The following is a 20,844-nucleotide window of genomic DNA, read 5'->3' on the forward strand; positions in this document are numbered from 1 at the left end:
AGAAGCCAGCGCGGGGAGGGCGCCTCACTTCTCTTGGTCTTCCCAGTCCTGTCTGGGGTGGGGGTGGGGGTGGGGGGGTAAAAGAAAAGCCGGGTTGCTGCTTTCCAGCATCCAGAGCTCGAGGCGGTCGTTGGGGTGGGGTAGGGGGCATGCAGGCCCGCAGGAACTCCCACGGGAGAGGGAAGCCCGGGTTGGGAGGAAGCCTATACTGTGCATGCATGTCAGGTAGACTGGGGGAGGGGGTTGGTGATGTGGGACCCAGACCTCCTGGAGTCACCAGGTTTGCCTCAGGATTGCACCAGGCACCTCAAGCGCTGGACCCTCAGCTTCCCCTTCTGTCCATGGGCACAAGAGTGAAGCTTGGGGAGTGCAGCTACCCGGAAGGCTCGGAGGCAGAAGTAGAGTTGCCCCAGGTTGGGGTGGGGGTGGGGGAAGCCGGTTGAGGGGTGTTGACAGCCGAGGGGAAGGCAGGCAGAGAAGGGCCTAGGCGTGGAGGCTGGGGTGGTGAGGGAATAACCCAGATGTTCAGAATTTGCAGGGCCTCAAATGCCAAGCATTACCGGGCACCTGATCCCACGGGAGGAAACACCCACGTCTGGCCCAGATTACAGGCAAGTCCCCAGCTCCTGTCTTCTTCCGGTGGGGGAAGCCCCAGCCTGCTGTCTAGAGCAGCAGCCCCAGACTGGGGTTTCTCTCAAGTTCCCATGGCAAAACCCAGGTTCTCTGTGATGCGTCTAAGACTAAGCAGCCCGAGGGCAGTTAGCCCATGCTTGCCTTGTTGCTGGGTGGGACAGAAGCCGTCATCCGAGGCTACTTTTCCCAGGGCTCACTAAGCATGGCCCTGATGGATAGCTTCACAAAGGTAACCTCACTCATTGGGTTGTCCGATCCTCAATCCTTGAGCGACTTCCCCTTGGGGGTTGGGGGAAGCAGATATTGACCCTATTTGATAAGAGGAGTTTGAGGATCAGAGGTGGGGGGTGACTTTCCCCCGAGGTGACATGCCCAGGCTGGTGGTGGTGGACAGACACCTGCAGAGGCCATGTGAGGCCACGTGGGCTGTTGTTATCTTCTGTCTCCAAGCTCCGCCGACTGGGGTCACGGGATCTAGAAAGTGGCCTTTACTCTGTGCGGCCCTTGCGGTGGGTGAAGACCGCAGGGGAGATAGCATCGGGGCTGGGGTTCCTCCTGCGGCAGTTCCTGACTTGGGCACACAGTAGGGACAGCACTTGGGAAGGCCCGAGGTCTCTGAGGCCGGGGGCAAGGGGGCCAGGTCCTGTCCTTCTGAGATCCCAGCAGAGAAAAGATTAGAGGGCAGCTTTGTTCCTTCACCGGCTGCTGTGGGCATGCTGGGCTCTGATGGGTGCCATATGGGGAGAGGAGGGGGGCAGGTTTAGTCTTCTAAGAATGGAAGGGCCAAGACACAGACACTCTGGGGAGGGGAGGGTAACGAATGTTTCAGGTCAAAGACGCCATGAGGCCTCAAGTCAATGTCCCCCTGGGACCTGGCGGCCTGCACGTCAGGGACAGGTATGGGGAGGAGGTCAGAAGAGAGTCGGCAGGGAGGGGTGGCACTGAGGGCATTAAGGACGTGGGGGGGCCCTCTCTGGGTGCCGGGGAAGGGGTCGTGCTCTTGCCTCCACCCGACCATGATGCTGCTGCATGTCAGGGGAGGGGACTTTCCAAAGGGCCTGGCTGGTGGTGTCTGAGTGCTGGGACTCCAGCCTTGGGGGGCTGGGGCCAGGGTGGGGGGCAGCCCGGGTACTGGTGAAAGGCTGGTGTCTGATGTCTGGGGTGCCTTGAGCAGGCCGTACTGTAGAGCAGAGCTCAGGGTTTGAACCTCTTTGCTGTGTGACCTTGGTTGGGCAAGTCTCTCACCTTCTCTGGTTACAAGCAGCTAAACTGGGTGGTGCTCGGGGAGGGTGGTCAGCCTTCCTTTGCTCCCTGGAATTATAAACCCAGGGGCTAGATGTGTGTGTGACCCTGGGAACGCCGGGGTCCCCAGCACACTGCAGCTGTAGAGAAGCCCCCACCACCACCAACAGAAGCATCCACATGTTCTGTGTTTTATATCCATATCAGTATCAACGTACCATACAAAACCGGCCCGCCAGCCTAGCTGGGCAGGCGGGGGGAGGGGGTTGGGGGTCCGCGGGCAGTGTAGAAAACCAGGGCTCTCGTCCCAAAAGAGGAGAGAAAAAAGGGCTTTACAGTCAAGAAGAAATAAAATCAGAACCCAGGTGATCGAGGAAAAGCCTTGACTCTGCACGGGGTAGAAGTGCCATGGGCAGCAGTGCAGCCGGGCCACCTCTACTTCTGGGAGGCCTGCTGCCGAGTGGAGCGGGCTCGTCCGTTTATTTTTAATTCTTTTCTTTTTTTGGGGGTACTTCTTGGCAGTGGCCCCTTTGTGGGGACGACCAAGTGGTGGTTTCACTTCAGGGTTTGGAGGGGAAGTTGGGGTCTGTGGGGCGGGTCCCGCCCGGCCCAGAATGTCCCGGCCAAGGTGGTTCTTGGACGTGGCCAAGTAAAGTTCCTTCCTGCCGTGACTCCAGGTCTATGGCTTAAAAATTGGGGCACCCAGGCTGGGGCCGCACAGCCCAGGGGCCTCTGTAAACATGGCAGGTGCAGCCAGGTGGGTCTTTGGGGACCCTGGGGGGGGGGGGCCTCTGGTGGGCAGGGCACAGGGTTCAGGGTGGCCAGAGGGCAATGCCTACAAGAGAGGGGCATATGGGGCAGGGGAGGCAGGAGTCCCAACCCAGAGACATGGAGGGCAGAGAGAAGGGCAGTTGGATGGGAAGGGAAAGAGACAGGGAGAGACAGAGAGAGGCTCAGAAAGAGAGAAATGGAGAAAGAGACAGGAAGAGACTCACAAAGGAGAGAGGCAGACAGAAAACCCGAAAGACGGAGCCCTCGGTCGGGTGGGGGGGGTGGTTGCCTCCCCAGCCTCCAGGCCCTGGGGTGTATCCGCTCTGCGCTGTCCTGCGCCCAGCGCTCAGCGGGCAGGGGGCGGGGGCCCAGGGCCGGGGGCGCGCACCGGGTGGGCGAGCGTGACCGTGAGCGCGTCGTTGTGCTGCACGAGCGAGGCGTGCTGGTAGTGCAGCACCAGCTCCTTCAGCGACCCGTACAGGTTGTAGGGCTCCGCGAAGCCGAAGCCTGTGGCTGTGCGGTAGATGACGCAGTGCTTGGTGTCGCCGTCCACCCTGCAGGCACGGGCAGAGGGGCTGGCGGTCAGGGGGTGGGGGGCGCTCCCGCAGGATTCCCCTGAGTTCCTGCCGTTTCTTTCTGGTGACCTCTTCCCACGACCTTAACCTGGCCCAGATGCCACCACCTCCTGCCCAAATGCGGCCCTAGCTTCCTCCCTTGCCCCCCAACAATCCCTTCTGCCACTGGCAGCCATGGAGGGCAGGACTCCTTCCCGGCAGATCTTCCCAGAGGTGCAGATCCCCCACCCCTCAGCTCACTCCCGGAGCCCCCACCAGGCACTCACACCACGGAGCAGGCGTAGCAGCCACGCTGGCTGCTCTCGCGGATGAGGAAGGTGCCATCCCGCTTGCCGCTCAGCATTTCCTCAGCCTGTGTCCGGTTGATCTTGCCCACATACCACGTGCGTTCCTCATGGTGGGGCAGGTCGTCCTCATCCTCCATCAGCGCATACTGGCTGTGGGGGAAGCAAGGAGGGGTCCTGGTCACTCACCCCCATGCCTCTGAGGCTCCCCTGTTGCCTGGATAGCGCTCATGGGGAACTCCTACTCATTCTGCAAAACCCCCTGAAAATGGCCCCTCCTCTGGGAAGCCTTCCCTGGCCCCTAGCAGGTAGGGGTTCACTTACTCCTCAGTCTCATTTTTGATCCCCAACCACTCGTTGATTTTCTTCTGCCGGGCGCCTTTCTGAGTGAGCCACCTGGAGGAAGAGGAAAGGTGGGCTTGTTCCACACTGCTGGTAGGGGAAGAGCAGCCGCAGCACAGGCTGACTAAGCCCCCAGTGGGCCAGGGCGGGCCTGGCTGGAGGCAAGGGGTGCGGGGGACCGAGTGCCGGTTCTCGGTGCAATGACGCCAGTTGCCACAAGGGGTCAGCCTTGGCTTGGTCAAGGAAAGCTGGACTTACTACTTACTATTATTATGTGTCTGCTCATTCTTACTGAACCCCCAGAATACACCATTCCAGCAAGGTCTTATCACCACCAGTCTCACCTGAGGGTTGCATGGCAGTGTGACTTCACACAGGGCAGCTGTCTGTTCTGTACCTCAGTTTCCCTCAGCTATTAAAGGGCAACTTTGCAAAGAACTTTGAGAAGACAGAGTGAGCTCATATGCACGGGGTGCTCAGCACAGTGCCTGGTACACGGCAGGTACATGTGAGCACCTAAGGCAGGGAGGTTCCCATGGGGCAGAGGCAGGAGTTGAGCCCAGACTGGGGCTGCTGCAGCCCCAGCATGTACGAGGGCATCCAGTTAGCATTCAGGGAGTCCATCCTGTGGGAGGCTCCCAGCGACCCAGCCCCAGGGGAGCAGTGCTCCCATGTCACAGACACCTGGGAGGCTGAGACTCACCCACAGGGAGCCCTGCCGAGGGGGCCAGGAGGGACCTATGGAGAGGGAGGGGGCTCCTGGACAGCTGAGGGGTCTCAGGGGCAAGGTGGGACCATTTGGTGGAGAAAACACAAGTGAGACAGCGGCAGAGATCACCTCACCAGATGTCCCCGAACCAAGGGGCCTGCCGGTGAGCATGGGGCCGGGCACTCACACGAGGTACTGGTCTCGGATCTTGCGCAGCTGCATGAGGTCTGGCTTGAGGCTGTTCATGCGCTTGTCGATCTCCCGGTTGTCTGAGGCCTGCGCCCGCAGCTCCTGCTCCAGCTTTGTGCGGCTCTCGTGGATCTCGGCGATGCGAGACTTGAGCCGCTCTGAGTTCAGCAGGATCCTGGCAGAGGGGCAGCTCTGAGGCCTCAGAAGGCTCCTAGCTTCCAAGCCTTGGCACATGCCGATTTCCCTGACTGCTTGCTAGTGAACTCCTATTCATCCTTCAAAGCCCATTTTTATTTACTTTTTAAGATTTTATTTATTTGGGGCGCCTGGGTGGCTCAGTGGGTTAAGCCGCTGCCTTCGGCTCAGGTCATGATCTCAGGGTCCTGGGATCGAGTCCCGCATCGGGCTCTCTGCTCAGCAGGGAGCCTGCTTCCTTCTCTCTCTCTCTCTCTGCCTGCCTCTCAGTGTACTTGTAATTTCTCTCTGTCAAATAAATAAATACATAAAATCTTTAAAAAAAAAAAAAAGATTTTATTTATTTGATAGAGAGACATCATAAGTTGGCAGAGCGTGGCGGGTGTGGGGGGGAAGCAGGCTCCCCGCCAAGCAGAGAGCCCGATGCAGGGCTCGATCCCAGGACCCTGAGATCATGACCTGGGCCAAAGGTAGAGGCTCAACCCACTGAGCCATCCAGGCATCCCAAGTCCATTTTTAAATGATGCCCCTCCTCCTGGAACTCAGGCTGCCCAGTGTTTCCTTTCTTTTCCCACTTGCCTATGCCAGATCAGGTGGGGCAGGGCAGGGCAGGGCAGGGGAGGCAACTCACCTCTGCATCTCCTTCTCATTGCCCTCACGTCGGAAGCGCTCTAGATATTCCTTGCTACACTTCTCTTGTGTCTGGCCCTGCTCTTCAAAGATCTTGATGGTCTCATTGAAGGCCTCGATAGCTGTGCGCTTCATCTGCAGCTCCTGCGGGAACGGGGGCGAATCTCAGCTTCTGACGAGACTCCTGACAAGCCCCTCATGGGGGGCGAAGGCAGAGCCCACCTCCGATATGGAGACTTTGCTCAAGCTGTTCCCTCTATCAGGTGCCTCATTCCTCTAGCCCCTACTGTACTCAACGAACTCCTATTCAGCCTTCAGAACCCCACTCCCCAAACCCACTCCTCCTTAGCGCTGCTAAGAATTAAAGACAGATCTAGTTGCAACATACAGTTCACGGGGCCTCTCAGGGTAGATGCTCTGCGGAGTACTTTCTATACATCATCTTGTAGAACCTGCCAACAGCCTCCTACAAAGTCAGAACTATTCATGGGGAAACAGACTCAGGGGCTCTAAGTCACTTCCAAGATCCTGATGTTCATAACCAATCTTGGACAGGCATCTTGTCCACTCAGAGCTTCAGTTGATCCATCATGTAAAACGGGGACAAGAAAGAAATTTCTTGGGGATAACAGGGGAGACAGAAATATTCTCTGCCTGAGATGGGATGTCTGGTCTGAATAAGCTACATCCCAACTTTTGAAAGGTAATTTATTAACAAAGTCCTCATGTGACAAAACCGTCCTCCCTCTTCCCTGTTTTAAAAGACCCTGCCCTTTCCCATGACCTCCTGACTCTGTTTCTGTCAACTCTCATCAGGTTACTAGCTAGCACTTTGAATAACATCCAGGTTGAAGGGCCAGGAGAAATAGACCTGCGGCCCCAGTTTACAGTTCCAGATGGGGAAAGTGAGGCCCAGGGAGACTCAGAGGCTCAAGGAGACACTCCAAGGTCCTGACTTGGCTGTTCCCCAGGGCGTTGGCTGGTGCTTTCTGATCAGTTCTTTTGTGTTTTTTTGAAAACATTGATTTCTGTCCTGGGCACTACATGGCTGCTCTGTGACCTGGAAGCAGGTGTCTGTCCCCAGGGCCTCGCCACTGCCCCTCGGTGCCTGTGGTACCTGGGAGGTGCGGGTGTACTCCTCATAGAGCTGGTCATACTCGCGGCTCTTGTCCTGGTACTGCTGGTGGTAGACTTTGAGCTGGGCACCCACCGCCTCCACACTGTCTTCCTTGACAATCTGGTCCTGGGGAGAGCCGGTGTGATCAGAGAAGCTGCCGGGGACACTTGGGCCCACGACTGGAGCCGCCCTCCCTGGCCACAGACCTGCTGGTACTTGGACACAGGGTAGAGGAGCCGGGTGTCCAGCTTGGCATTGTACTGGGCCAGCGACTCATGGCGGTAGTGGGTGATGAGGTCCACAACAGAGCAGAAGGTGAGAGGCTCCGAGAAGCCGTAGTGCCCGTCGCGGTGGAAGACTTTGATCAGCTTGTTGTTCCCGCCTTTCCTGGGGGCAGGAAGGGGGGTCAGCAGCCAGGGGGACCCCCAGCCATCCTGCTAACTGTACCTATCCCGCTCCCCATGCCATCCCCAGTCCTCCTGACCTGGTAGCCTCCCTTGCAGCTCTCACACCCAGTCACCCTGAAGGGACAGGCCCCCACCTGAGGGTCAGCGTGTACTCCCCTTGGATCTTGCTAGATGCATCTCGGACCAGAAAGGTGCCATCAGGCGTGTCCCGGAGCTTCTCGTTCACCTCCTCCCTGTGGCGACACCCAGGATTGGGGGCGCCCGCCCAGAGACCCTGCCCTCTGGGCCCTGCCCGCCTCGTGGCCCATCCCCAAACCCTACCTGGAGATGTCACCCCAGTACCACTCCGCGTCCTGCAGGGAGGGTGGGCTTCCCCCATTGGCCAGGCCTGCAGGGGCAGGCTTTGCTTTGGGGGGTTTGGGAGGCAGCGCTGAGGGACAGGAAAAAATGCACATTGAGTACCGACTGTATACTGTGGCCAGCTCCTACTGCAACAGACCTTCTGGGTATCAGCAAAGCCCTGAGTTAGCATTCAAGGCTCCCAACAGTAAGAGATAATATGGGGACAGGGGTCACCTGGGGGCGCAACCTCCTGCTCCTCCAGATGTTCCTGAAGCAACTTCTCCACCAGCAGCACCGGGAAGTCAGGGCTGGACTCAGTCCTGGGGGGAAGGGGAGTGCAGTGGGTAGGGCCTGAGGCGCACCTGGTCCTGCACCGTTTCTGCACGCCTGGGGCAGCTGGACGGGAAAGCAGGTGTAGGGAAGAAGGGCAGATGACAGGCAGGTGTGGGAAACCAACTCCTGTTTATGTATATGCAGCAAGCACTCAATAAACGTTCGTACAACGAACGCACAGGAGTCCAGCACTGTGGTGGTGGGGAGCAGAAGCGATGGGACACCTACCACCCATGTGCCTTCCCTCTGGTCTGGGTCCCATCACTCCGTCTTAGGCCTGCTGGGGTCTTCCTGGGGCCCAGGTCCCAGCCTCGCTATCCTTTCTGGCCTGCTGTCACCACAGCTCTGGCCTCTTTCCCCCCAGGGCCCTGTTCGCAATCCTTTAACTTGGTCTGGACCCCTGCCAGGCTGAGGCTCTCGGGGCCCTTCCTCCATTTAAAGCCCCACCCCTTGCTAATCGGGCAGAGGCCCCGCCCCCTCCGTCAGCTCACCCGTCGGGCGCGCCCCCTGGCGGCGGCGAGGGAGGCGGCGCCCGCAGCAGCAGCGGCCCGAAGGTGGCGCCCAGGGCTCGCACGGCGGGGCCTGGAGCTGGGGCGCGTCGGGCCACCCGGCCCAGGTGCTGAAGCAGGAACCGTAGCGTGAGCGCGCGATGCAGTGGCAGCGTCGGGGGCTCCAGCGCAGGCCCCACTGGCCCCGCGGCCTCTGCGGACAGACGGCCAGAGCAGGGTGAGCCGGAGTCGGCTCCTGTCTGCCGCAGCCCCCTCCCCAACCGGGCTTCCCGCCAGGCTCACCCCGCAGGGCCCGGCGTGCCTCGGCCACGGCCTCGGGAGTCACGAGGGGCGCGGGCAGCGCCAGCAGGAAGCCCTTGACACCGTCTGTCAGGGCTGCGGAGTCCCACTGCTCCACGTCGCTCAGGGACCAGTCTGCAGGTGCAGGGGGGGCATGTCGGCCGTGATGTCCGGGCCAGCTGTCCCCCCACCCCTGCCCATCGAAGCTTCCCCTTACCTGTGCGCGGGGCAGGCAGTTCAGGCCTGTAGAGGGATTCACTGTCTAAACCTGGGGAGAAAGGGGAAAGGGTGGATCAGCTCTACCCCAGGTGGCAAGCCCAGCTCGAAGATGGTTCCTGGACCCGTTTGTGGGGCCTGGGATGGCTATTCAACCTCCCAGGGATAATTGGAGGGGGCAGGGGAGAAAGATGGTGCCAGAGGGCACAGTACATGCAATGGAGGGTCTGGTGACATTCCCATCCACATCCTAAGAGTCACTACTGCCCCGACTCAACATGGAGACCCAGAGCATCCAAGCTCAGCTTCTTTCCACGCAGAGTGTCTGGCAGCCCCCTAAAGGAATGAGTTGCCCATCACCAGAGGTAAGCAAGCAGCATACAGGGGTTCTAAGGGAGCTGAGGCTCACCTGTCCGCTCAATGGCCTCCACCAGCTTCACCAGGATCGGGGGAGCCACATCAGGTGGGGAGAACTGCTCTGGCAGGTCGGGGAGAGTGAGGCCTGGCAGAAGGGGATGGCGTGTTGGTGGGGTCCCTGGAAGGCCCCCATCCCCTTTCTTTGCCTGGTGGACCTCAGCTTGGGCAGCTCCAGGTAGGGTCTGGTCTAAGCAAGTGCCTGACATCTGCACCACCATCCTAGGGAAGCCAAAACCTGGCTGGAGGGGCTGGGAGGGCTGAGTTGGTGGTCAGCAATTTTCTGGGTTAAAATATCAGTTTACACAACTTCAGAGACTAAGTATAGTGGGTTGATTAGTGTCCCTCAAAATGATATGTCCACATCTTAATCTGATTCCTGTGACTATGACCTTACTATGCAGATATAATGAAAATAAGAATTCTGAGACAAGATCTTAGATTCTGAGCTCTCAACCCAATGACTGGTATTTTCATAAGAAGAGAAGGCCACATGAGGATAGAGGCAGAGACTGGGGTGATGCGGTCGCAAGCCAAGGGACACCTGGAGGTACTGGAAGCCGGAGGAGGCAAAGAACCATCCACTCCGAGAACCTCCAGAGGGAGCAGGGCCCCGCCAACACCTGGATCTTGGGCTTCCGGCCTCCAGAATATCGAGGAAGTAAACTTTTGCTTGAAGCCATCGAGCTTGTGGGCGTTCAGGAGAGCAGGTTCAGGGGCCTGCCAGGGCTCTGCTGTGCAACCTGGGGCCCAGCACTCGCCCTCTCTGTGCCTCAGTCTCCTCAAGTTAAGAAACTTGCTCACGGTGTCCTCTCTCCCTCCTCCGTGTGAACAACAAAGTGGTTGAAAAGAATAAAAGGACGAAATCCCTCTGTGGGTCAGAACACCTCATTCCGAGGACCTTCCTTCATTCTCTAAGTCATCTTGTCTTAAAAAAAAAAAAAAAGTATTTCCCCCGTTTTTAACAATGCTGAAAGCCCTCTCAGCAGGTGCCAGGGGCCTCCATGGCCCTGCGTTTCTCGCTCCACCGGGCCCTTTGTGTGCAGGCGCGCTCTGCCTGCCCGGCCACCGTCTGATGCGGCTTGGCCCTCGGCAGGGACGCCCTGGCATAGAGCAGGGGCAAGCCCAGGCCTGCGGGGCGTCCCTGAGTGACGGGCCAGGTGGTGCCTCAAGCTGGAGAAAGGCCCAGCTAAGTCCAAAACACTGAAGGGAAAAAAAAAAAAAGGAGAGAGAGAACAAGGGGAGAGCAGGTGGGTGACGGAGGGGAAGGCACGGTTCTAAAATCTGCCTGTGATGAGTCTGCACAACGGGGAGGGAAGACTCATCAGAACATGTGTCACGCCCATTTTATGGATCGGGACTGAGGCTGAGAGAGGGAGCAACCTCCCTCTGGGGGCCCAGGTGACACCGTTCTGCACTCAGCTCCCGGTGTGGGGTTGAGTAGAGGAAACACAGGCGGCCACAGCATGTTGCTGGGTGGTCCTAGGACCCTGGAGGGGCCGGGCCTGAGCGTGCAAAGAACCAAGCCTTCTAGTTGCCAGATGAGGAAACTGAGGCCCGGGGAGGGCTGGCCCCGGCGGCTGTCACACAACCCTGGAGGATTTGGAGGGCGGGGCCAGGCAGCCACCCGGAGTGGGCATGTGTGTGGAGGCTGGACGGAGGCCAGGCAGAGGAGGGAGGCGGCTGTTACCAGGGGGAGAGGCAGATTTTGGCTGGGAGCCCGGATGGGGCCGCCTCCTGCTCCTCCAGGCTGAGGCGGGACATAGGCCCCAGCCCTGGAGGCACCAGATGCTGCAAACCCTCGCCTCCATGCCTCCCATCCGGCCCCATGCTGTGGGGCTCTGGCATGACCCTCTTGGTGTACCAGGGTCCCTCTGGCACAAAACCAGGCAGGCCAAAGGTCAGGACCATGGTGCTTCCCGGGGCCTTGGACCCCGAGTGCGTGGTTTGACCCCTTTGCACCTCGGTCTCCCCATCTGTACACGGGGCCTCCCTGGGTTGTTGTGAAGGTTGGTGCAGACTACCAGGCACTGGGAACTTGGCCTCCTCCCCACAAGCTGAGCCTCAGTTTCCCTGGCTGGAGCCCATGCACTCTGCCCAGCACACAGCAACTGCCACATACCCTGAGTGCCCTCAATTCTTCCCTCCCAGCACATCCCTTGGAAGTGTAGATGGCCAAGGATCTTCGGGGAGGGATATGGGGTCCTCACGCTGCACGGCCCCGAGGGATCAGTCCATCCTTTTTGGCCTTGTGGCTCCCTTCATTTTGGAAACCAGGTAACAAAGGGGGTTTCTCAAGGGACTCTATCTGCAAACTGAGGGACGAAGCTAAGGTGAACCTCTGAATCCTACTGAATGCTCCCCACTGTCATCAAAATCAATCCCAGAGTCCCTGAGGCACAGCCCCGCTGCCCTTCCCCTCCCACTCCACTCCGCTGGCTGTTCCCCGAACCTGCCATTACATTCCTACCTCATAGCCTGGAGCCCTTCACCCTCAGCTCTCCCCACTGAGGCTCCTTCCCCACAGCATTTTTCATCACCTAATCACATCCTTGTCACTTCTTGAACAGGGAGCCCCGCAAGGGCAGGGCCAGGCCTATGCCCCCCACTGTGTTCCCAGTGCCATGAATGGAACCCAGCCCTGACAGCAGCATAGTCAACACTTGTCAACTGACCAAATGAGCTTATTCCTCCTCCTCTGGAAGACATGCCACTGCCTCACTAGAAAGAAGAGGAAATTGAGGGTCTGAGGGGACCCCGTCCCTGCCAGGGCCCCTGCCTGCTGCTCACCTGGCTCAGGGGGCCCATCCCGGGGCCTGGCGGGCAGTGGGCGGGGGCCACGTGGACGAGGGCCAGGCCGGGCCAGGGCTACAGGACCCAGGAACTCGACGTAGGTGCCAGGGAAGTCACCTCGTTGCCGCGTGCGCTCATTGAGGCCAGGCATCCAGCCTACACTCTGTGGGCAGCGCTCGTTGCCCTCAGCCACGCCCAGCACCTGCAGGGCTGCCCGGCTCACCACCAGCACGTCGCCCGGCAGCAGCTCCAGGTCCTCCGGCCGCTCCCGGCGGAACGGGTACAGTGCACGGTACTGGAAGCCCTCGGCACCGGCCATGGCTGGGCCGGGTGGGGTCTGGACGGTCAAGCTGCTGCTCGGGGCCCCAGTGGCCCCATCAGCTGGGCCGAGGGCTGGGAGGGTCTGCTGAGTCGGCCTGGGGCACTGAGACCACTATTTCTACTGAGAAGTTACAGGTGACCGCGGGGGGGTCACTCATGCCTTGCTTCCCACCATTATTCCATGACCCTGAAATGGGTCACTCATTGCTCGGTCCACCATTCGTCAGCTGGTGGGAGGGGGTCGGCAGCGTGGTCTCAGCTCACTCAGCCGCTGCGTCCCCCCTCAATCCGTAGGGCAATGCCAGGCTGCTCACTCCCTCACATGGGGGGCCATCGGCGCCCGAGGCTGGCGGCTCTTCCGGCTGCGCCAGACGAGGGGGCCGAGGGCACAGGCTGTCACCATGCTTGGCCAGGACGCCGACCTAGGGGGGAGATGGGCAGGGTGGCATCAGCCAGGTTGGGCTCCTCCCACCACCCCCCCCCCCGCCCCAGAGATGGGCCCCAATACAGGGTCGCAATCCCCTGACTCACTAGGTAACCTTGGGGCAGTCCCAGCCCCTCTCTAGGCTTGTTTCCCCAGCTGTAAAATGGGTGTAACAACAGCCCTGCCTTGGGGGTCCCTGCGAGCAGAGCTTCGAGGAACCTGCCCCAGGCATAATGCATGCTCAGTAAACCAGCTCTTCCTTGCCCCTTAATTACAGATGGAGAAACTGAGGCTCAGAGCTGGAGGTCTTTGTTCGATCACTCAGTGCACCAGGAAGCCAGGACTCAAAGACCGGATCCACCCAACCTCAAGGCCCAGAATGGATTGCAGGAGGCAGGAGGCAGCAGCCACATGGCCAGGTGGTTATGCCCACAGTGGGTGGAGTGTGATGGGGAATTCTCAGGGTACTGTGAGAGCCCGAGGAGGGGCTGGGCCACTTAAGCACAGGATGAGGCAGTAAGGAAGCAAAGAGGTAGGAAAGCCGGTCCAGGCAGAGGCCCCAGCACAGTCAAAGGACTAAGAAGTGAGTCCAAGGTCTCTGCAGGGGAGAAATGAAGAGAGGGGACCATGTCCCGGCTTGACTAAATGAGGGGCCTAGAGGAGGATCTCAAAACACGAGGGGGGTGGGTCATGGGAGATCAAGGGGATCTTGGCCCCAAGGGAGACATGGAGCCAGGAGAGCGTGAATGGGAGGAGGGCATCATAGCTGCCAAGGGGGCAGACTGCTGGATGCAGGGCGATGCTCAAGCCCCAGGAGTCCCAACTTTTGGGGAAACAGCCCACCACACATAGCATTCCCAGTCTCAGTCCTGCAGATTCAGTTCTCCAGAGAGTGGGTAGTGGGGGAGGGCATGCTTTTTTAGAGGGTGGGTCCTCACAGAGGCAAGGAGACAGCACCGGCTAGAGGAAATAGTCCCTGCAAAGGCTTGACAGCGGGAAGTTGCTTGCCAAGAGTTCAGGTTGGCTTTTATAAAGCCACCAAGTGTGGACCACGCTGGTGCTCGAGTGCCAGAGAGCAGGTCCGGGCTTTATATGCCCCGACCACGAGAGCCTCGGAAGGTGTCGGAGCAGGGAGCAGAGGCTCCACATTCCGGCGTGCCCAAACTTACCTGCTTCCTGATCTCCCCCCCGCCCCGTACTCCCATTCTACAAGTGGGGAAACTGAGTCCCAGCGAGGGGACATCCAGGAAAGCGCCTGGATCCGCTTGCCTGCCCGCCTCCGCGCTCCAGCATGCACAGGTTTGCACACGCCCCAGTGTGTGCGCCCGGGAACCAGCGCTCCCCGAATCCAAGAGGCGGGGTGGAGGGGCTAGGCCTGGCCAGGGGTTTGGCGGCTGGACGCAGGGCCCGCGCGCGCTCATGCGTGTTCAGACGCGCACGCGGGCCTCCGTGGACCCCGCAGCCTAGCCCGGGCAACGCAAGCGGAGTCGACCCCCGACCCTCCTGCATCCCACTATGTCCCACACAATGCCTGGGTGCCCCTCATTACTGCTCGACGCCCCACTCCAGGCAAGGCCTCCTTCCATTCGGGGCCGCAGCCCCAGCCCCTTAGCTCGGCCTGCGAGCATTCCGTTCCCCTCCCACAGTCCTGGGCAGGCAACACCGCTGCCAGGTCGAGCCCGAGGCCTCCCTCCCGTCCCCTGAGGCCCCCAGTTCCCGCGGGACGCGATGCAGCTCCGAGCCTGCGTTCTGACTTCCACCTCGGCCCCACATTCTGCTTAGGAGCCCCGCATCTGAGCGCACGCCAGCCCAGCCTGCCACGCCGGCCGGCCTGGACTTACCTGGTCGCGGCCGCCACCGCCGCCGAGGCCACCGTCACAACGAGCAGAGGCCGACCCGTGGCTCCACCGCGGCCGCCGTCGCCGCAGCCCCGGGATCCCCGCCTCCGCCACCGCCGCCGCGGTTCCGAACAGCCGGGCCCGCCCCCGGCGGAAATGGCCGAGCGCATTCGGGCCAGGCGGGCGAAGCGCGGCGGAGGCGGAGCCTCGGGACGTCCGAGTATTTCCGGAAAGAACCGAACATACTCCCGCGGGACTGGCGGGTAGAGGCTGCCACGAGATCGCCGATCATTTCCGGAAACAGCCGAGTGCAATCGGGTCAGCTAAGCCTCTCCCCGGCTGGGCTGGGCTTTGAGATGACGGAGCAATTTCGGAAATCGCCGAGCGCCTTCCAGTGGGACTGGCGGAACAGAGGCTGAGCCTCCAGACTGCGGAGAGTTTTGAAAAGAACACTCGTGTGCTCGGACCCAGATAGAGGCCCTGGAAGTTTAGATCCACAGGCTGACCACTAACTTCCGGAACTTGCCAAGAATGGATAACTCCAGAGGGCGATTGAGGTGGACCGAGGCTCAGGGAAGGAACGTCGGATGGAAGAGGAGCTCGCCACAGAAAGCTGAGCTTTTCAGGAAAGCGAAACAGGCCTGGGTTGAAAGTGTTTCCATGGCAACCTAGAGCTTGTGGGACCAGCTGAACGAACGCAGCCCTGCGATCGCGAGAACACGCCCAACAAGAGCCTAGATGTGGACGAGTGTTTCCGGAAATAGCCGAAGACACTCGGGGACGAGGGCGTGGCCAAAGGTTTCTGGTACCACCCGGAGCTCAGGAAGTAACCCAAAGCATTAGAGCTGAGCTGAGTAGGGGGATTTGGGCGGGGGAGAGGGGGTTTGGTGGTGGGGTACAGTCCAAGCAAAGACCTGTATATAAAGGGCACAAAGATAGTTTATTTACTTAACACAGCTCAGGGCCCCAGATCGCTGTCTGGATGAAGATTTTAAGGGCAGAGCCTATGATGGGTATTCAGGGAGCGGGCAGCAGGAGGCCAGGGACCTGAGAAGGCATCAGGGATGCCTCATTGGTGAACTCCTATGCAGCCTTCAGAACCCCTGTAAATGAAGCCAGTTTTCACCCGGTCCCCACCGCACTCTCTTTTCCCTTACCCCTTCCTTTGCCCCTCACAAATCCAGACACTGGACCTCTTTGTAAATGTGGGCTTTTATTCACGGTCAGCTCCAGGATGGAAAGAGGGAGCAAGTCATGCACAGCCTCGGTCTAGCTCCAACACCAGCCAGTGCTGGGTGGGGGTCTCTGGGAGGGATGCAGAGTGGGCTGCAGTGCCTGGAAAGTGCCCTTACCATGTGGGGGCACAGTGATCTTGCCAGGCACCTCCAAATAGGAAATGGAGGTTCTATCTGACATGCCCAGTGGGTCATATAGCATCCTAGGGAAGAAAGCTGGAGATGGGAGTCAGCTGTATCTGGCACCAGACTCTCCATTCAAGCTCCCTTCTTGACTAGGCCCATCAAAGGGCCTGGCTGCATGATTTTTACCATGTGATTTGTGGGACAAGTCTCCACTCCTCACCAGGCCTCAGTTACTTGACTGTAAAATGGGGATGATGACACCACCTGCAGCCTTCTCAAGGCTGGCTGAGGAAGAAGCCACGAGTAAAAGCGTTTGGCATAGAGTAGATGCTGAATAAATAGTCATTGGGATTAGTTTTGTAAACACAAGGAAACTGAGGCACAGAGCGGGAAAGCCATTTTCCCAGAGCCACACATGGAAGCCAAGATTCAAACTTGGGCCCCATTGCCCCCCAGTTGGGTTTTCTCACTTGAATTTCAATCTAGGAAGGCTGTGACACATGGAGGGACCACCCCCTGCCATGGGGTGTTTCAGACACATCACGGTCAAGGGTTCACCCTGGTGGGCATCAAGCACATGAAATCTTGTGCAGGGTGGACATTCTTCTGCTCTGGCAGTAGTACCCTTGGAGTCCTGAGTCTCCCTCCCAGAGCATCTGTGTCACCCTGTGGGATGGAGGACCCCTCTGCCTAGATCTGTCGAACTCCTACTCATCCATCAAAGTCCCAGTTTCCACACCCCCTCCTCTAAGCTGAAGCCTTCAGGACTAGAAACAAACTCTAGCAATAGACTGGCCTAAGGATGGAGGCTATGATAGTGAGAAGGAGCTTCCAGAATCCAGTTCATCATCGCCATTGCTTGTTTTGTGGTAGAGGGGAATCAGTTGTAGACTCTCCAAACTGGGCCCAGACAGGTAAGCTTGCCTGTATCCCCTCAGAGCAGTGGATCTTGGGCCAGGATGGGATCAAGTAACACACACACACACACATACAAAACTAAAAAAAATACAGGAAACCTAGAAAACACGAACATACATGACTTGTCCAAAGTGCTTCCTTCTCAGCCCAGGGGGCAGCGTCTGCAAATGGGGTCCCAGGTGCAAGGGGCAGGACCCGGGCAGCCGCCTTCACAGTGGCAGCTCAGTCTACCCAGCGCTTATAAAAAGTAATAAATTAGTCGCAGGGATTTGCTGCTATTTACAATGCCACCCTCGTTCCCCATTCCGGCCCCTACGGCCCCTGATCTGCACCAGAACATAAGGGAGGTGCGGTCTCTGCCTTCCAGTAAGGACCGAGATGGGTTCTCGCCTTCCAGGTGTCTTAGTCTGGTGGCTCAGTCTCCATCCAGAAGTCACTTTATGGAAAACACATTGCACAAAAAAAGCCCAACTCCTAGGCCAGGGAGAGGCCAGGTGGGAGGGATCAGTCCTTCCCGGCAGGTCCAAGAGTTCCCAGCACAGCCTCAGCGCCCTCCACGGCTATCTGTGGTACAGAGGTGAGTGGTCCGGTGGCCTCCTCGGGTGGCTCATCAAAGCTCACCTCCTGCACAGCCTCCTGCTTCTTGAAGGAGTCTCGGCGCTCGGACAGGTGTAGCCGCCGCATGACCACCAGCTCTGAGTCTGGCCCACGGCCGCGGCGCCCCGACTCCCCATCCAGCCGTTCGCCAGAACCCAGCTTATCAGCTGACTGCCCCCGGCGTAACCGTGGAGATCGGGCAGGTGCCGGCGGGTGTCCGGGGAGGGGTGAGGGTGAGCGGGGTGGGGGCACAGGCACGGGTGGGCAGGCCAGTGGTGAGGGCGGGATGCTGCTGGTAGACTTGCGGCGGCCAGTCTTGGGGCGGGGGGGCCCGAGCTTGGCGGCCAGGCCATGCAAGGAGCTAGGGCGGGTGTGGCCACTGGCGGCAGGAGAGGCAGGGCTGCTGGAGCTTGGGGAGACACTGGGAGGGGATGTGGTGTCTGTGGGGGACAGATGAGGGTCAGGACCACCAGCTTCAATGTCTCTAGCCTTGAGGTGGGGCTGAGCACACCTGCCAAAACCCACGTCCTTCCCCATGGCTACCCAGAATGTCTGCTTTTCTTGTCTCCTATTCTGTGTGCAAGTTGTTCCCTTGTCTTGGATATGGTGAACTCCTACTCATCCATCAAAGCCCTAGTTCCTATCCACCCACTTCCCATCTAATGACCTAGTTCTCAAAAGGCCAAAGATATGCTCCACTCCATGAAGTCAGAGTGAGCCAGAGGGGTAGCAGCTGGGGTGCCCCGGCCCCCTGGAGGCCTTCCCTGCTTCCCCTTTGGGTTGCCCCAGCCTATTCCTCCCTTCAGCTGAATGCTAACCCAGTGAGGCTGGGGGTGTCTTTGTTTGGCTGTCTCATGGACTGGGGTGCTCAGCATTGGGCCAAGTCACCCTTTCCTACCCCAGAATGATCTTTCTAAAACTCAGATCCATCTAAAACATGCACTCTTCTGCTCACACACCCTCCATGGCTCCCAACTGCCCACCAACATAAGCCCAGCTCCTTGGCCTGACCCATCTCCCAACTTCCTCCCTCCCCATTCTTCCCCTGTTTTCACAACCCTTCTGTCTGCTGTTCGTGATGCTCCCTTGGCTGGGGGTGGGGTACACTCTCCTTTGCTCTCACGCCTGTCTCCTACCACCTCCAGGCTGCCTGGAAAGGCCCTTCTGGGGGCCTCATTTCCCACCTCCTGTCCTTCCCTCCTTTAAACCCAGCTGGCTCCCTCAATGGCCCCGGGCACCACAGACCTGAGCTGCCCCAGGGGAGCACACGTACCTGTACCTGCTGGGACATCGGGAGCTGGGCTGCGGCAAGGCATGGTGGGGCTGGGGGAGAGGCTGTGGGTGGGCGACCCTGGGAGGCTCTCGCTGGACGACAGGGAGTGGTGGAGGCCGGAAGAGAAGCTGCGGCTGGTATGCAGCACAGAGGACTGTTTTGAGATCTTCTTGAAGAGCGACTTCCGCCTGAGGGTGAGAGAGCCTGATGCTTCAGAACCCGCGCTCGCCTCCCCACACCCAGCAGCCTGGGAAGCCTGCCCGGGTCCTCCACCAACACTCCGTGGAGGGCCCACCCAGCGCTCACCGGTCCTGCGTCTCCCGCCGGCGGCTCCGCTTGCTCCGCCGCGCCATGCGGCCCTTGGCCACATTCTTCCGGGCGGGGCCCACCTTGATGGAGGTGTTCTCCAGGGCGGTGGTCCGGAGGGCGATCTTGTTGCCGCTCTGCCGGCCGGACAGTGAGGGGTGACCTGGGTGCCTCCCATCTAGGGAGCCACCTGCCCACCTGTCTCCTCATCCACTGAAGCTCCCGATCTTATCTACCCACTTTTCGCCTCATGTCCACCACCCAGTGGACCAAAGGTACATGTCCATCATCTGTGTGCCCATGCAACCAGCCACCCGCCCCCCACCTGCCGGTCCTAGGAGCTATCCAGGGAAGGCCCTGCCTCCTGGCCTGTGCCCGCCTCCCCACCCCCAGGCCTCAGCCCCTAAGGACGCATGGTTTGAGGAAGACAAAGACAGTACAGATCCCCCCAGCCTCAAATGGTTGAGGTAAGCCAGAGGGAGAGCCGAACGTAGGGGCATGGGCCGGGGGGGGGGGGGGAAGGGGACAAAGAAGGCGGTACAACCTGGGCAGAGGGGAGGGGACCTGCAAGGCCTGGAGGTGGGACCAAGTGTGGAAAGGTGTGGTTCTGGGGCAAGAACCTCAGAGTCTGGAGCTGTCAGGGGGTCACAGGAGCAAAGCAGAGTGTCGAGGTCAGGGGCAGGGGTTCTGGGAGCCCCAAGGGTGGGCAGCAGTAGGGGGCTGCACCTTCAGCAGCAGCTCAACGACGTCCATGTGCACCAGCCCCAGGACGGACTCGCCGTTGATGTGGGTGATGAGGTCTCCAGCTCGCAGGCCCGCCTCCTGGGCGGGGCTTCCCTCCTCCACGTTCTGGGGGTGAGGGTGGATGGCAGCGTCAGTGGTCTGGGGCCCCGCGGCTGGAGACCCCATGCCACCTGAGTCAGCCGGGGGAGCTCAGCGAGCTGCTGCTGCCCATGCTGTTTCCTTGACGTTGCAGGCTGTTCAGAGAGTGACCAGTGGAGAGGGAACAGGCCCTGGGCTGGGGGGAGGCAGGAGGACACCCCACTCCGCACCTGCAGGCATGGGGTGGGAGCTTCGTGCCCCACTGAGGTCTCTCTCTCTCTGTCCTTCCCTGTGTGTCTTGCCCAACCCCCCTGCCCATAAAGAAGAGGCACAGCAAAGGCCCAGGTGGCCCCAGCTCCCTGCCCTGGACTCCAAATCTTGCAGGGAATGAGCCTGCCTTCCTGAGACTAGAGAGGGCAGCTCCAAAAGTGAGGCACCTTGGCAGGGGGAAGCTAGACTCAAACCAGTTCCCGCTTTTCCTGCTCACCCTGCGGCCAACTTACCCAGACGACGTGGTGCACAGTGTAGACATCGCTATCGCCCATGTAGACGCGGATGGCCCGTAGGCTGAAGCCATACTTCTTGCCTGAGCTGTGGATGACAATGGGGGGCCGCAGGCTGCCACACACAGGGGACGGGTCTCGGCTCGGAGAGGAGTCTCGGGATGACGGGTTTGAGGACAGTGAGCGTGGGGACAGAGGGCTCATGAGGGGGCCGCCGCTGCCATCATCTGCAGGACCAGGGTTGGGAGGGGGTCACTCCCTTGCAGGGACCAGGGTTGGGAGGGCACCCCCCCACCCCCACCAAGCTGATCACTCTGGCTGCTTTGCTGCTGTTCCAATGCCCCAAGCACGGTCTCCCCATCTGGTTTCTGCACAGGAATGCCAGTCCCCCAGCTCTCCCTGGGTCTAGCTGCGGCCCCCTGTCCCATGGCATGGCCCCAACCCAGAGGTCGAAATAGACGTGGGCAGGCAAAGACAGACAAGGCTGGGCCATGCGCGGTA

At 59.8% G+C, this 20,844-nt stretch overlaps 3 protein-coding genes and 1 long non-coding RNA gene across 36 annotated transcripts in view; 2 read left to right on the forward strand and 2 right to left on the reverse strand.

Annotated features, from left to right (window-relative positions):
• Nucleotides 1-7: 7 nt before the first annotated feature.
• Nucleotides 8-10,078, forward strand: LOC309853376. 2 transcript variants are annotated; one of them, XR_014305630.1, is made up of 3 exons: nt 8-862; nt 9,029-9,138; nt 9,592-10,078. It is a non-coding gene; the product is annotated as an uncharacterized lncRNA (long non-coding RNA). The 2 variants fall into 2 exon arrangements; XR_014305631.1 differs by lacking the exon at nt 8-862 and having other exon boundaries at nt 8,836-9,138.
• On the reverse strand, nt 2,053-14,696 carry PIK3R2 (phosphoinositide-3-kinase regulatory subunit 2). The gene is made up of 16 exons (XM_082709174.1): nt 14,567-14,696; nt 11,978-12,723; nt 9,183-9,275; nt 8,775-8,825; nt 8,561-8,692; nt 8,261-8,471; nt 7,671-7,756; nt 7,416-7,524; nt 7,229-7,327; nt 6,894-7,074; nt 6,688-6,813; nt 5,572-5,714; nt 4,744-4,920; nt 3,830-3,901; nt 3,488-3,658; nt 2,053-3,200 (listed from the first exon to the last, which is right to left on the reverse strand). Exons 2-16 carry the CDS (start codon nt 12,297-12,299, stop codon nt 2,993-2,995), a joined length of 2,181 nt encoding a protein of 726 aa, XP_082565300.1. The 5' UTR covers nt 12,300-12,723; nt 14,567-14,696; the 3' UTR covers nt 2,053-2,992.
• Nucleotides 12,742-15,767, forward strand: LOC309853215 (uncharacterized protein). Its single transcript, XM_082711058.1, has 2 exons — nt 12,742-14,024; nt 14,508-15,767. Exons 1-2 carry the CDS (start codon nt 14,017-14,019, stop codon nt 14,980-14,982), a joined length of 483 nt encoding a protein of 160 aa, XP_082567184.1. The 5' UTR covers nt 12,742-14,016; the 3' UTR covers nt 14,983-15,767.
• MAST3 (microtubule associated serine/threonine kinase 3) overlaps nt 15,760-20,844 on the reverse strand; it is a 37,663-nt gene continuing 32,578 nt past the window's right edge. For all 32 annotated transcript variants that reach the window (XM_082708141.1, XM_082708139.1, XM_082708135.1 and 29 more), the window contains 5 exons: nt 20,344-20,570; nt 19,745-19,867; nt 19,019-19,155; nt 18,713-18,900; nt 15,760-17,879 (listed from right to left, as the gene is read on the reverse strand). In XM_082708141.1, the coding sequence (XP_082564267.1) occupies nt 17,347-17,879; nt 18,713-18,900; nt 19,019-19,155; nt 19,745-19,867; nt 20,344-20,570 (1,208 nt within the window). In that variant the 3' untranslated portion in view covers nt 15,760-17,346. The remainder of the gene's footprint in view (nt 17,880-18,712; nt 18,901-19,018; nt 19,156-19,744; nt 19,868-20,343; nt 20,571-20,844) is intronic.

Source organism: Mustela nivalis, assembly GCF_964662115.1.
Source record: "Mustela nivalis genome assembly, chromosome: 1".
NCBI classification, from domain to species: domain Eukaryota; kingdom Metazoa; phylum Chordata; class Mammalia; order Carnivora; family Mustelidae; genus Mustela; species Mustela nivalis.

Excerpts from the sequence above, each read along its gene's own strand:
- PIK3R2 (XM_082709174.1), bottom strand. The coding sequence starts at position 12,299 with ATGGCCGGTGCCGAGGGCTTCCAGTACCGTGCACTGTACCCGTTCCGC. Across the intron at positions 7,525-7,670 it reads GCAGGAGGTTGCGCCCCCAG|CGCTGCCTCCCAAACCCCCC; the intron begins GTGACCCCTGTC and ends CCTGTCCCTCAG. Across the intron at positions 7,328-7,415 it reads TACTGGGGTGACATCTCCAG|GGAGGAGGTGAACGAGAAGC; the intron begins GTAGGGTTTGGG and ends GTGTCGCCACAG.